Source organism: Rana temporaria, chromosome 5 (genome assembly GCF_905171775.1).
Source record: "Rana temporaria chromosome 5, aRanTem1.1, whole genome shotgun sequence".
Classification (NCBI taxonomy): Eukaryota; Metazoa; Chordata; class Amphibia; order Anura; family Ranidae; genus Rana; species Rana temporaria.
In genome coordinates, this window is record NC_053493.1 from 333,912,370 (window position 1) to 333,928,740 (window position 16,371).

The 16,371-nt window shown below is 41.8% G+C and overlaps 1 protein-coding gene across 1 annotated transcript in view; it reads right to left on the bottom strand.

The window, feature by feature from the left end:
- The window catches only part of ARFGEF1 (ADP ribosylation factor guanine nucleotide exchange factor 1), a 232,892-nt gene that overhangs the window by 18,014 nt on the left and 198,507 nt on the right, over window positions 1-16,371 (bottom strand). The window contains exons 30-33 of the mRNA XM_040354367.1: window positions 15,997-16,126; window positions 6,373-6,508; window positions 3,506-3,644; window positions 2,245-2,308 (exon numbers count right to left, since the gene is read on the bottom strand). Coding sequence (XP_040210301.1) covers window positions 2,245-2,308; window positions 3,506-3,644; window positions 6,373-6,508; window positions 15,997-16,126 — 469 coding nt within the window. The remainder of the gene's footprint in view (window positions 1-2,244; window positions 2,309-3,505; window positions 3,645-6,372; window positions 6,509-15,996; window positions 16,127-16,371) is intronic.

The following is a 16,371-nucleotide window of genomic DNA, read 5'->3' on the forward strand; positions in this document are numbered from 1 at the left end:
AACACTGCAAATTAGTTGAGTCCCGTGAGCAAGACTTGTGCAATAATTGTTGCAATTTCAAGACATGCTTTTGGAGGTCTACCTGCTACTAGATACCAGCAGTACTGATACACAATACGGTTTGAACCTAGAAGAACGGGTTAGACCCCTAAAAGCATGTCCTGAAAAAAGAACTGGTAGAGCAAATTAAAATAAAGTATCACACACACAGTACGCATCTATTATCGCTACAAATACCTTACACTAACAATAGAATGCCACCACTGAGCACTAAGGCTGGGTTTGCAACTAGTGCAGCTGCAACTTGATCCAATTTTCAGTGCAATTTTGTAGTGTGTTTTTGAAGTCTTTGGTGCACAAAATTGCACGGCATTGTATCAAAGTAGCACCAGTAACTTTCCAGCAGTTGCGTTGCAGTGCACCATTGAAAGCAATGTGATTTTCGTTGTCATGGCTATACATTATACAGTTTTCTTGTACAACTTTAAATTTACCAAAATAAAAATGGTCAAACCTAATCACTTTCACTTTGTATGCAATCAGGCAGACCATATACAGTTGAAGTTAAAGCTAAAGGAAATTGAATGAGAAAATTGTATATTTTATGGCCAGCATAACTCTTGATAAATAGCATTGGGTGGCAAAAAAAAATACAGTTTATGTAGTATCTGGGATCAATGATACAGTAAGTCCCCTACATACGATACTTTGAGTTGCGAACGTTCAAAGATGCAAACTTAGAGTTTTTGTGTTCTGACAGGGGGACTCCCCCCACCACAACACACTGATCAATGTTCACAGCCTTTGTCTGCAGGTACTGATCTTTGTTGGACTTACGATCAAGTTGGCTTGTGACAGACTTCGCTGGGACAGGGGGCTTTTGGAGAGGACTGAGAGCAAGCCTCTTACCCACTGACTATGGGCCCTGGCATTTAAGGGAACACTATTTTTTGGGAGGTGTATGCCTGGGGGATCCGTGGAGTGGTCTTGGTTCCGATTCAATATCATGTCTCCCCAAAACACACAGACTCTGTAACCTGGAGGTTCCATATTCATATTTGGGGGCCTATATGCCTCAAATCAGCAAAGACTGTAGATGTTAAATGTAATACGCTCAAACCACTGGGGTCCCCTACTATAATATGTTTATTGTAAGTAGGTCTCCTGCTATAGCTTGTGGCCTACTATGCTGAGGTGGAGTGAGATCACGGTTTGTATTGTTAATTGTGCTAATTAACTCACCTAGTGTGTGCTAGGGGATGTGTTTACGGTTGTAATAATGTGTATCGTACTTTGTAAACTCTATGCCAGCAAGTCTGGACTGAGACCTCTGAGTGTTCAGGTGGCTAGTTGTTTAATTAACTTAAAGGGTCACTAAAGGAATTTTTTTTTTTTAGCTAAATAGCTTCCTTTACCTTACTGCAGTCCTGGTTTCATGTCCTCATTGTTCGTTTTTGCTTTGATGTTGCTGTAATTCCTCTCTGTTCTGGACACTTCCTGGTTGTCTGTTTCCTGATCACCACAGTACTGGGAGATTTCTCACTGTGGTGACTAATCAAGGAGGTGTGTCTAAAACCCCTCAGCACCAATCCAGTTTCGTTTTGCAAAACCTTCACTGCCCTCTATTGGCTCTCTGGCTCTGTACATCAGAGAACCAGTAAACAACAGCAAAAACGAAACTAAACTGTAGGTACATTTTATGATTGGTTTTTATCTATTTTTAATCATTTTTAAAAGGAATCCCTTAACTATTATGTCTCTATACCCTGTAAACAGTCATTTCAGCAAAAAAAAAATGTTTTCCTTTAGTGACCCTTTAATGTTTATAGTGTTAATTATACTTCTGTGTACAGTTGCGTATGATAATGTGATAAGCCTCATCTAAGTGTGTAGTGTATGAAAAACCTGTATGCATGCTCAATAAAGAGTTCTAGTTTTGCAGCTAAACTAGTCCTTCCTAGTTCTTGGTTGCAATAGGAGGCTATAATATCTGATTATCTATGTTCAGACTGGAGGAAGCGGTACACTGACAAAAGCACTCAAGCGGAGTGTGGTACGGTTCTGTCACAGGACTTGCGAACAAGCTCCCTGAACAGAATTCATGCCTCACTTCCTGTACTTTGAGTGTAAATTACACTGTTTTAGATAACATTACAGAAAATGTTTCAGATTTATTCATGTGTCCTCTTTAAACACTGCCACACTTCAAATGAATTACTATTATTCTGGGAAGGAAACGCTTACCAACTGCTTGTCAGATTGGGCACTTATATCTGCATCTCCACCAGCAGGTTTCCATGTCAATAACCTAAGCAGAGAGAGACAGAACAAGGGATGGTAAGCCCATTGCACACAGACACACCATGACAGATCTATTATACAGTTTTACAGAAGCAGCAGAAATGATGCGACTTCAAAACCAATCAATCAATCCATCAATCACACATGCTTTCAATGGTAGACTAAACCATACCAGGACAGTGAATGGAAGCTAGAATTTCTCTATAAATTACTTCTGGAACAATTTTCATAAATGCTTACCTGACCAAAATTCATAAAGGCCAAGCCGTTACAGATGAATTCTGAAACTTCTATCTCTAAAAAAAGGTTTGTAAACACTATGGCCCAGATTCACGTACCACTTACGCCGGCGTATCTTCCGATATGCCGCGTAAGTTCTCTGATGCGCCGTCGTATCTGTGCGCCTAATTTCACAATACAAGATACGCCTGAATTTTGGCTTGATCCGACCGACGTAAGTCTCCTACGCCGTCGTATCTTGGGCGCATATTTACGCTGGCCGCAAGGGACGCTTCCATTGATTTACGCGTTGAATATGCAAATGACCGAGATACGCCGATTCACAACATACTTGCGCCCGGCGTATAGTTACACCACCAAAAGCAGGGGTAAGTCATGTTAGGGTATGGACGACGGAACAGCCGTCGTATTTTAGGTCGTTTACGTAAGTCGTATGTGAATGGGGCTGGGCGTAGGTTATGTTCACATCGTAGGCATTGAGCCGGCCTATCTTAGGGAGTAAATTCGACGTGATTCTGAGCATGCGCGCGCATGCGCCGTTTGTTCGGCCATTCATTTACATGGGGTCACGCTTCATTTTAATACATCACGCCCACTTCCTTGCTACTTTGAATTGGGCGGGCTTACGCCGGCCAATTTACGCTACGCCGCCGCAACTTACGGAGCAAGTGCTTTGTGAATACTGGTCTTGCCTCTCTATGTTACGTCGGCGTATCGCATATCAGATGTGCTACGCCCACACAAAGATACGCCACTCTACCTGAATCCAGCTATAAATTTCTATTTCAGGATGTGACCTATGTGATCCACCAATAAACCATTTATATGGTGACTTCCTATTGAATGCAACAAAAGCCGTGAACCCCTCTGCTATATTCTATTCCCATACTTGTACAGACGACCTGCCTTATGTGTATATGCGATTTTGTGAATTTGTACAAGGAACCAGAGACTGAACACTCACGCATGTGGGATGGTGGTCTTGAAGATATCTAGCATACAGTTGCCGGTTTTATCCCAGATTTCAAGTGTAAATTTTTCTCCATTTAGAATAACAACATTTTCTAGGCAATTGGTTCCAGATCTAGCCAGCTGTTCATTGTCTGTAAAATAGAAGATATTTCTGCATTATTCAACAGGAAATTGGAAACATAAGAAATGTGGAGGGGCAAGTTACGAAGAAGTAGGCAAGCTCGCAAACTGAACATGTGCTTTGTCCATGCAAGTTATCTAAAATGGGGATGCCTGCAGTAGCTTATTATTTAACATCCCTTTCCTCCTCAACATCTGATTGCGACCACGAGAAAAGAGAAACACCATACGTACACCTTCCATTCCTCCTATATGACACCACTGGTCCTGGCTCAACCGCTGGTCAGCACTGTCACAAGGGGGTGGGGAAGAGTCTTTCATCGGGTCTAAACCAGCCTTTCTCAACCTTTTCAAATCTTTTTCCTGTCTCAGGGAACCAATGATAAAATGACTATATCTACAACTCATGATACATTATTGTGATTGTCAGTGGGAATAATTTTCCCTACATTGTGATCATTGGAAAGAATTACCCCCTTGCAGATAGCTAAAAAAGATCAGTGGTGTCAATTAGAACTTGCTCATTGCTTAACTGCTTGCCGACCAGCTGATGCAGTTATACGGCGGCAGGTCGGCTCCCCTGCACGAGAGCCCGTAGCTATACGTTGGCTCTCGCGCAGGCCACTAGGGGCGTGTGCGCGCCCCCGCTCACCCCCAACTCCCATGCGTGTGCTTGGCAGGCGCGATCGCCGCCGGGCACACGCGATCGCTCGTTACAGAGCAAGGACCGGGAGCTGTGTGTGTAAACACACAGCTCCCGGTCCTATCCGAGAGAGAAATGCTGATATTCTGTTCATACAATGTATAAACAGAAGAACAATCATTTCACCATGTCAGTCCACCCCCCCTACAGTTAGAACACACCCAGGGAACATACTTAACCCCTTCCCCGCCCCCTAGTGTTAACCCCTTCAATGCCAGTGTCATTTTTATAGTAATCCAATGCATTTTTATAGTACTGATCGCTATAAAAATGCCAATGGTCCCAAAAATGTGTCAAAAGTGTCCGAAGTGTCCGCCATAATGTCGCAGTACCAAAAAAAAAATGGCTGATTGCCGCCATTACTAGTAAAAAAAAAATAATAAAAATGCCATAAAAATACCCCCTATTTTGTAAACGCTATAACTTTTGCGCCAACCAATCAATAAACGCTTATTGCGATTTTTTTTTTACGAAAAATATGTAGAAGAATACGTATCGGCCTAAACTGAGGAAAAAAAATGTTTTTTATATATTTTTGGGGGATATTTATTATAGCAAAAAAATATATTAATTTTTTCCAAAATTGTCGCTCTATTTTTGTTTATAGCGCAAAAACTAAAAACCGCAGAGGTGATCAAATACCACCAAAGAAAGCTCTATTTGTGGGAAAAAAAGGATGCCAATTTTGTTTGGGAGCCACGTCGCACGACCGCGCAATTGTCAGTTAAAGCGACACAGTGCCGAATCGCAAAAAGTGCTCTGGTCTTTGACCAGCAATATGGTCCAGGGGTTAAGTGGTTAAAGAACCCCTAGCAACCTTTGGAGGAACCCTGCTCTAATTTGTGATTGTTTTTTTTCTGTTCCAGCAAATGCAGCAGCAGGGGAGAAAATGTAAGATAAGTAATAAGCAGTGTGTTTTGGATTTATTGTATGTAAATCTAAACTTCAGTAGAAGTTAAATCAATCAATACATCATTACATTTTATTTGTTTTTTCCATTTTAGAATAAGTACCTGAATAGGACTTCAGCCTTCCAGTGTACTGTACAGCAGAGATCAGACTAGCAGAAGTAACATCAGAAATTATGCTGCAGTGATCATATGCCAAGAATCATGCTAATAGAAGGAGATCGCTTAAAGCGATAGGGTAAGTGCCGCTAGTTTGCTCCCCCCCCCTCGCTGCCACATTTGCCACTTTCGGGGGTGTGTCTGTTTTTGACAGGTACCCGCTCCCAATTCCAAGTGACTTCTCTGCGGAGAAGCCACTCGGAAGTTCTGACCCCTCCTTCTTCCCCCTCCGCTGGGCCATTCACAAAGCGCAGCAGGGAACCGGCTAGGCTTTAATGCCTGTTTCCCTGACAAGAAATGGCAGCGGCAGCAGCGGAGAGCCGATTGAAAAATCAGCTGGGGTGCCAACATAGCGGTATCCCCTGAACAGTTAAGTGTCCCAATATTAAAAGTCAGCAGCTACAGTATTTGTAGCTGCTGACTTAAAATTTTTTGGTGGGGGGCTGAAGCTCCACTTTCACTGTATCTTTCCCTGCTGGACAGGACAGGACTTTGCAGTGTGGAAGAGCTGTGTAAATCTTAGGACTGGATGGCCAGAAATACATAAATGGGATTTTTACCTGCCAAAGAAAGTTCATTCTAAACCAACAATTTCTAGAATTAACCTCTTGTCTACCAAGATAAGTTTGTAAACAGCATGACAGACAAGTAGTTAAATCAAGCTTTATGGTTTGCGGCTTCCACTGTGAATTAGTTACCACAACAGCCAGCAAAAGGCTTTTTGGTGAAGGTGATCCAAGTGGCTCCAGATTTGCCTGATCACTTATGGGGCTCTCAAAATGCACCCTACAGGAGAGTCTGGGAACCCACCAAGGGACTTTGGTTTCTCACAAGACAAAGATTGCACCATTGTATCTCTCTCAATGAGCATTATTCACATTAATACTATAGCAGTAGAATTAGTGAGTAATGCACCATCACTTGGTGAACACCGATTTACAGTCTGTAGTGAAAACCAGCCGATCTCACCTTGCTGCACACACCAGTATAGCTGAGAAAAAATATCATCCAGTAGGACATCACTGAGGACCTCAAAGTACTGTGTGAAGACATCACATATTGCATAGAGTGCGTGGTTGCATGTAGTTGTCATCCACTCTGCTTTCTACAATGACACAAGGACAAACAATAAGTATGTGCAGATTCTTCATTCACAATGATTAGCAATATGTTCATATACTTGTACAATGGACTGGATCACGCTGTGAATATATTCTCCAAATGCAGGATTACATTGTAAGAATCACACACTAATATTTAACATGTACCTGTCACTATGCAAAGCAGCCATCTTCTTAGATGAAATATAATTCCGCCTATTATATTAATGACATTGAAGCACTTTCAATAATTTCTAATTAGAAGTTACCTTAGAGCGGTTCTAAAGGCTAGAACTTTTTTACCTCAGTGCAGTCCCTGAATTAAGGTAAAACAAGTCCCAGTCCTAGATTGATCCAGCGCTGTGCCCGTTTACAGAAGCTTTCTTCTCTCTCTGTTTGCTCAAGAAGGCAGCAGTGGAAGTCATTGGCTCCTACTGCTGGCAGTCAAACTATGAAACAGAGAGCGAGGGGGGTGGACAGGGCTGACCCGGGCTGTGTGCATCCACAAGACATACACAGCGCGGGTCAGCCCTGCCCGCCCCCCGCCCATGCTGTGTATGTCTTATAGATGCACACAGCCTGGCTCGGGAGTTAGTCAGGTTGAAAAAAGACACAAGTCCATCCAGTTCAACCACAAAAAAATAAACAAACAAAATAAAAAACAGTACAATCCCATACACCCAACTCCATACCCACAGTTGATCCAGAGGAAGGCAAAAAACCCCAGCAGAGCATGAGATCCAATTTGCTACAGCAGGGGAAAAAAATTCCTTCCTGATCCCCCGAGAGGCAATCGGATTTACCCTGGATCAACTTTACCTACAAATCTTAGTACTCAGTTATATTATGTACATTTAGGAAAGAATCCAGACCATTCTTAAAGCAATCTACTGAGCTGGCCAGAACCACCTCTGGAGGGAGTCTGTTCCACATTTTCACAGCTCTTACTGTGAAGAAACCTTTCCGTATTTGGAGATGAAATCTCTTTTCCTCTAGACCTAAAGAGTGCCCCCTTGTCCTCAGTGTTGACCGTAAAGTGAATAACTCAACACGAAGTTCACTATATGGACCCATTATATATTTGTACATGTTGATCATATCCCCCCTTTTTCTCCTCTTCTCAAGAGTGAATAAATTCAGTTCCTCTAATCTTTCCTCATAGCTGAGCTCCTCCATGCCTCTTATCAGTTTGGTTGCCCTTCTCTGCATGTGTACCCTTATAGAAAGCAGCTTCCTATGGTGGTGCAGAGAGAAGAGTAGGAGCCAGAAGCGCCAGTGGGGGACTCCAGAAGAAGAGGTTCAGGGCTGCTCTATGCAATACCATTGCAGAGAGCATGCAAGTATAATATGTTTGTTATTTTAGAAAAAAAAAATTAAGCTTTTATAATCACTTTAAAAATGGATCTGCCAGCATCTTAGCTGTGGCACAAATTAACAACATATCACCGCCTGACAATATTAATTGGTGCAATATAACTAAGAAATAAATTACACCCACTCCATATCCCCAGGCTTCAGGATGTCTGTAGCCACAGGCGCCTGTTATCAGATTTTAAAGATGCTGGAACATCAGACTCCAGACATGGGGTCCTTTTAATGTGCTGCATGCAATGTTAAATTAGGTGTTAAATTAGGACACATTCTTTATACTGCCTTAGATATATCCATGCGCTCAACATGGCTGGGGAGGGATGCCAAAAATAAATCTTTTTGTATTTGCATACTGTTACCCTCTCCAAATAAATGATTAACACAAGCATATCTCACTTCTTCTCATCAGTCTTAAAGGACAGGTGTACCCTTTAGTAAACTTTCACTAACCCCCCCCCCTCCCCCCAGAGACATGGCTCATTTCTATCTTTACATCTTTGATTACTGAATACGATTCCACTAAAGCCAATGGAGACCCAGGCATGGAGGGGGTTGCAGAAAACGACTACCAATAATGAAAACAAAAGAGTGGGCTGCAGCTGTAAGTATGCAGCTAAGGCAGGGGAAGGCATTTCATCGAAAGCATAGTACACACAATCAGAAAATCTGAAAAAATATTGCTTTCGAAGTGATCATAAGATAATCTGATCATTTGTACACAGCTATTGACAGGCCATCACGACAGTTCATCCAAAATTATGAGAAGGGATAAACACAAAATTTCTCTCGTACAATACCAGATAGTACAATTTTCACTTAATCAGTAAAGTTTTCATCTGAAAAAAATACACAATACTTCTGAAGTTGTACTTCTGTCGTATGAGAATTTTTGTAAATTGAATAACCTGTCCATTTTCAAAATGGAGACTAGCATGCTAAAAAAAAAAACGGACGATGTTCTCATTGTGTGTACGGTTTAGGTTTAGTAAAAGGTACAGGTGTCCCAAAGAGTATGATGATATACCAGGACTTGAGAAAAGAAGGCATTTGCCATCACTACCATCAGGTGTCCAAAAAAAAGGAAAAGGTTTATTTCTAATTTATGGTCAAGAAACTGAGCGAAGAAACAGAGCGAGGCAAATCATAATTTTCCATGGTGAATCCATAGCTACCTGGGTTCAATACGTATAAAGATTTCAGAGCCAGTTACTTGGTTGAATTTTTTTGCTTTCTGCTGTTTGAGGCTTATTATTAACCATTAGGGCAAAATATGGAAGCCATGGCTTCTACAAATTCGGGGTTGGAGCGTTACAAGCCAGGATAAACAGTTGGGTTATGGGGAGAGGGCTACAAGAAAGAGGTCTTTCTCCAGCATAGTGGGATTAATTTACTAAAACTGGAGTGTGCAAAATCCGGTGCAGCTGTGTATGGCAGACAATCTTCTACGTTTCTTTTAAAGGGGTGGTTCCCCTAAAAATAAACTTTTAACATTGCATTTCCCACATTAATGACAAATAGAATCGGCTGGTTTTATTTAAAAAAAACGTCCGTAAGTACCGTTTGCTGTAGCCGTTCTCACCGCCACTTCCGGGTACGATGGTGGGGCTGGGCGTTCCTAATTGATGGACAGGCATCCGACCGACGCATACATCGCGTCACGAGATGCCGAAAGAAGCCAAACGTCGGTGCGCATGCGCCGTATAGAGCCGCACCGACGTTCGGCTTTTTTCGGCATCTCGTGACGCGATGTATGCGTCGGTCGGATGGCTGTCCATCAATTAGGAACGCCCAACCCCACCATCGTACCCGGAAGTGGCGGTGAGAACGGCTACAGCAAACGGTACTTACGGACGTTTTTTTTTTAATAAAACCAGCCGATTCTATTTGTCATTAATGTGGGAAATGCAATGTTAAAAGTTTATTTTTAGGGGAACCACCCCTTTAATTAGGCCGGGTTCACACTGGTCCGACAAATGCTCCGACATTGGGAGCTCATGCCGCATGACGTGTGAAAATCAATGTTTCCCTATGAGAGGCATCTTAACTGGTCTGACACATGTCGGACCGACTTTGAAAATGCTCCCTGTACTACTTTGGTTCGACTTTGATCCTAATTCAGCCCATTGAATATCATTGAAGTCAGACCCTTGTCCTAACCATCCTACTTTTGACATCCAACATTGTGATAACAGCAGCAGTAAAAGGAATTTATCTCACTCTGGGATTGTTTTGATTGGTCAAAGTACGAGTCAGACGATTACAAAGTCGGATCAAATTAGTATCCTGTTCATGAAAGTCGGATGGATGTAGGACCAATGTAGGACCGATGTCGCAGAGCAAAGTAGGATGAAAGTCGTACTACTGTCGTGTATTATAGTGTGAACCCAGCCTGAAGCTTTGGCAATAAAACCCAAAATCCGGTGCAGCTGTGTATGGCAGCCAATCTTCTAAGCTTCTTTTAATTAAGCTTTGGCAATAAAACCCAGACGTTGATTGGTTTCTATGCAGATTTTTCACTCTCCAGTTTTAGTAAATCAACCCCAGTGTTTCACCACACCTTTCACTGGCAAGGTCTATAGACCACACCACTCACCCAATAATCCATTAGAAGAATAGAAGGAAGAAAATAGAGAAGCTCCGCAATGTACAACTCTGCGAATCCAATACACATTATCAAAATATCATTAGGTTATGGTAAAAATACCACTTGACATACAAATGAAAAAAAAAGACCATCAAAGTCAGGCAATTGCTGATAACTAATACTGTAATCTACCTGACAGGATCACCTCAGCATTAAAAACATGCCCATATTTAAACAGATTATAGTTAAAAAACAAACAAAAAAAAACGCTCAGTTTATTATTCCTTGGATTTCGTTCCAGTCTACAGAATGGTGAAATCCCAAATGAAAGTAAATCCAGACTTAGAACAACGTTGATGCAAGTAACAAAGTATCAATTCTGAGCTGGATTTGACAGCAAGATTATTGCATTATATACATTTGACAAGCTTGTGTCATCCATAGAGGAGATTTTAGTTTGGCTGAAGAAAAAAATACTTGAATATTTAATATGAAATCTTAAAAACAATCTACAATTTTGGTAAAAATCTTCTGCAGATTTTTTGAGAAGATAGTGAGACCTGTTTCTTCCAACAACCCCTGATCGTGTTCTGATGAAGCAATACAGCAAAACGCGTTGACGCACAGGTGCTCACTGTTTAACCGCTTAAGGATCAGCGCACGCCTATTTACGTCGACAGAATGGCACAGACAGGCATATGGGCGTACAGGTACGTCCCCTTTAAACTGCTGCCGCCGATGCACTCGCGACCCTGTCGCGAGCTCCGTGACCGCGCCCGTGGGAACCGTGGACCTGATTGCCGCCGGTGTCCCGCGATCGGGTCACAGAGCTGAAAAACGGGGAGATGTTGTGTGTAAACACAACATCTCCCCGTTCTGCCTAGTGACATCGGGAACAACGATCAGTGACGTGTCAGATGTAGCCACGCCCCCCTACAGTAAGAATCACTCCCCAGGGTACACTTAACCCCTACAGTGCCACCTAGTGGTTAAACCCATTCACTGCCAGTGTCATTTTTACAGTAATCAGTGCATTTATATAGCACTGATCGCCGTAAAAATTACAATGGTCCCAAAATGGTGTCAAGTGTCCGATGTGTCCGCCATAACGTCGCAGTCACGATAAAAATAGCTGATCGCCGCCATTACTAGTAAAAAGTTATTAATAAAAATGCCATAAAACGATCCCCTATTTTGTAGACACTATGAGCCAGATCCACAAAGAACTGCCTATCTTTAGGCAGGCGTAGCGTATCTCAGATACACTACGCCGCCGTAACTTAGAGCGTAGTTTCCTTATCCAGAAACAATTTGCGCCGTAAGTTACATCGGCGTAGTGTAAATGTGCTGGCGTAAGCGCGCCTAAATCAAATGAGGAACAGGGGGGCGTGTTTTATGTAAACTAAGCATGACTCCACGTAAATGACGCTTTTTTGGAACGGCGCATGCGCGCGCATGCTTAGTTTCACGTCGAATTTTCAAATTAAATTACGCCCGCTCAATGCCTAGACGACGTGAAGGTAACTTACGCAAAGCCCTATTTGCGAACGATTTATGCAAACGACGGAAAATTTGACGCCGGGCGGACGTACGTTTAAGAATCAGCGTATCTAGCTCATTTGCATACTCTACGCGGAAATCAACCAAAGCGCCACCTAGCGGCCAGTGTAAATATGCACCTCAGATCAGACGGCGTACCAAGACGTACGTCAGTCGGATCGAGCCCACATTCAGTGGTATCTTGTTTTGTGGATACAAAACAAAGATACGACGGCGCATCGTAGAACTTACGCGGCGTATCAATAGATACGCCGGCGTAAGTTCTTTGTGGATCTGGCCCTATAACTTTTGCGCAAACCAATCAATAAACGCTTATTGCGATTTTTTTTTTACCAAAAATATTTAGAAGTGCTTTTCTATTTATTCACTTTATTTTTTTTTCTTTTGGTTAAGTAGATGGACTATGTCACAGATGTAACTATGCAATAAAACAAGGTATGCAAATATTTCATTCCTTACAATATTCAAAATAAAAAAAATCATACTGTTGAACTAAATTGAAGCCCAATGAATATTAATACTTCTATTCTCCGTAATAGCCTGTACACATGACTGGAAAGTACAATTACAGAGAGATGCATAATGAATGATTGCACAGGCTCAGTCAGCGAGAGGATAACCCTGATGTCACTGGAATGCAGACAACAAATTTACACATTACAGCAGTTTACTCCAATTTTAAATAATTCAGTAGCCTATGAACGGGAAAACACTATGGTGTATTAAAAAATCAGAGATAATGACTTTATACCACTGTTCAGGTACATATTTCTGGCAGAAGTGACAATGAGACACGTGAGTGCTGCACTGAAGGCTGTGGATCAGCTTTTCTCAGCTGAGTGACAATTTCTATAGAAAGTAAAGGAAAGACTAATGATAAGATTTGCTAGTGAAATCCTGCTGAAATAAAAAATACAGCCCATTTACACTGCTTCCTACTCCTATTCCTTCCTACTCTTCACACTTCACACTTCACAGCTAAGCTGCAGTCCAGTGCCTGACACCCTGTCATTCCATTTGCTATATATACCATAAGATAGAACACAGATGACAATATTTTTTTACCCTGGTTTAGATCTGCCCAGCTATTAAATATATGCCGAGGCTGAATGGTCAATGCAGGAATACAAATTCACACCATTACAGTTGCTGGTGAATGCTGCATTTAGACGGATAAATGTTTCCTGCCATTTACACACGCCTTAATAAAATATTAAAGTGGTTTTAAAAGCCTTAACGTTTTTTTTACCCTAATGCATTCTAGGCATTTAAAGTCGTTGTAAACCTCAGACAAGAAATTTGAACAAAGTATATCCCTCTATAGCGTGTACTTGTCTCAATCCAGAGCACTGAATATCATTTCTGTCCACAATCTCATTTCCCTGCTATCAGCACGAGTCTCTTCTGACGAATTTTATGGACACCAAGAGAAAAATGGTGACAAGGGAGGGAGCTCCAGCAGATTGACAGCCTCAGCTCTGTTCCTGTGTGATGTGTGAAGGGGGTGTGTCCCGTCCCTCCAATCAGCTCTCAGAGCTCTCCTCACTGCTGTAACTTTAGCTCCCTTCCCCCTTCTTTTCAGAGCCGAGAGAGCCTGTGTACATGTTGCACTTTTAATGGGCATGGGGGAAAGACAGCTATAGATAAATAGGTAAAACTTGATTAGGAGGATTTGTTTCCTCTCTGTGTACTATTAGAGGCCAGTCACTTCACTGGGTATGTGTAAGGGTTTACAACCACTTTAAAAAACCTTCTGTGCTAGAGAAAAACCTCCCCAGGAGCCACCTCTTATACCTACCTCAGCCTATTCTCGATCCAGCGCTGTGTTTGAGAGCAGCAGCTCCCTCCCTCTTCATTGGGCAGAATGATAGCAACAATGCAGTTGGTTCCCACTGCTGTCAATCAAATTCTGTGAGAAGAAAGCAGGGGACAGGGCTGAGACACACTGTCTGTATCGGGAGTGAGCCTGCACGAGTGCGCCCATAGAGATCCATGGTGGGCACATAGCAAAGAGTGGTAGCTAGAAGAGCTGGCTGGGGACCCCAGAAAAGGAACATTGGGGGTTTTCTGTGCAAAACCATTGCACAGAGCAGGTATGCATGACATTTTTATTTAACCACTTCCTGACGGCCGTACGACTTTGTACGGCCGCAGGGTGGCTCTACATCTCTGGGAGGCCGTGTTTTTACGGCCTGCGCGCGCAGCCAGCGGAGGCGCGCGCGCCGCATCGCTGAGATGCCGATGCGAGTGCCTGGCGGCCGCGATGTCCGCCAGGGACTCGCGATCGGCGGCTACAGGGACAAGACGTGGAGCTCTGTGTGTAAACACAGAGCTCCACGTCCTGTCAGGGGAGAGAGGAGACCGATCTGTGTCCCTTGTACATAGGGACACAGCATCGGTCACCTCCCCCAGTCACCCCCCTTCCCCCACAGTTAGTAACACAATTCAGGGTACACATTAACCCCTTCCTCACCCCCTAGTGTTAACCCCTTCAATGCCAGTCACATTTATACAGTAATTAGTGCATATTTATTGCACTGATCGCTGTATAAATGTGAATGGCGCAAAATGTGTCAAAAGTGTCCGATGTCTCCGCCATAATGTCACAGTCACGAAAAAAAATGCTGATCGCCGCCATTAGTAGTAAAAAAAAATAATAAAAAATAATAATTCTGTCCCCTATTTTGTAAGCGCAATAACTTTTGCGCAAACCAGACGCTTCTTGCGATTTTTTTTTTTTTTTTTTAACAAAAATATGTAGAATAATACGTATCGCCTAGACTGAGAAAAAATTATTTTTTTAAAAAAAATTGGGCAATTTATTATAGTAACAAGTAAAAAATATTGTTTTTTTTTCAAAATTGTCGCTCTATTTTTGTTTATAGCGCAAAAAATAAAAACCGCAGAGGTGATCAAATACCACCAAAATAAAGCTCTATTTGTGGGGAAAAAAGGACGTCAATTTTGTTTGGGAGCCACGTCGCATGACCGCGCAATTGTCAGTTAAAGCGACGCAGTGCCGGAAGCTGAAATTTCACCTGGTCAGGAAGGGGTATATGTGCCCAGTAAGGAAGTGGTTAAAAAAAAAAAAAAAATATCAAGCTTTACAATCTCTTTAACAGAGAACCTGGCAAGCTAACAATATATAGCTGTAAACATTTACACAAATGAGATTTAAATTATGGCTGAAGTATTAAAAAATTCCCAACAGCTTTATTTTTCCTGGGTGTTGCATATTTCCCATCAGGAGAGCTTTGCTGATTACAGATTTCAAGCTTCAACTAAGCGGGAGGCATGACATACCTCTACAGAAAGACCGCGGCTATCACATAAAGCGCTTATTTTTTTGATGAATGGTAAACACATTTACACTTCATTCAAATAAAGTTTAACACGCTTGAAGAAAATTCACTTTTTGAGTATTTTTGGGAATTACACAGGCTAATTAATAGTTAAAGACTGTACAACAGTAAACAATAGACCATACCTGGAGCTGCATAAGTGATGGTTTATTACAAGTATAAAAGTGGAAAGGAGTCAGAGTTTTACCCGCGAGTCATCAACTCAAAGAAGAGGAGGAAAAACGAACAAGAAGGAGTAGTCTAGGATGGCTCATTGACAATCAATAATGGCTAATGCATTATAAAATCAACATTTATTAGAAACGTTGTATAAAAAGTTTCCCAATAGAAATGTATCACATATACTATGTTTTTATACTATGTTTATAATAAATTATGATTTTTATAATTCAATAGTCATTATTGATTATCAATGATCAATGATTCTTTTTCTTTACACACCCACTGGCTTCTAGTTTCCACCAGGATACAAGAGGATAGGTACATGCAACACATTTCTCACTATGAACTATGATGTCATAGAACCTCCCTGCCCTTACTATACACACACACACACAATGTAGAGAGCGATGCAATTGGGACTGTTTCATTAGATAGACACAGCAGTTTGTCTCACCTCAGTCTGCTGCTCCGGAAGTTTCATATTATCAAAGATTCTGAAGACGATTCGGAACAAGTCCTGCCACCAATGCTTCTCAAATGTATGTCCGTATGTCTTCATCACCTCAAACATCACGGTCAGACCCCTGTCAGTAAAAAGAGAACACTGCCATCTCCAAAAACATGAAAAAATACACAAATACTTTTTATTCACTCTTAAAAGATCCCTGTCATTTAGCAGAAAATCTGTCAAGCATATCATTGAGAGGTAGATAATGACCTTGGTTCATTCAGCAACATTTTTGTATACTTTGGAAGTGTTTAAAATGGTGCTAAAGCCTTATAGTTTTCTACCTTAATGCATTGCTATTAAAGTAAAAAAAAAAAAAAA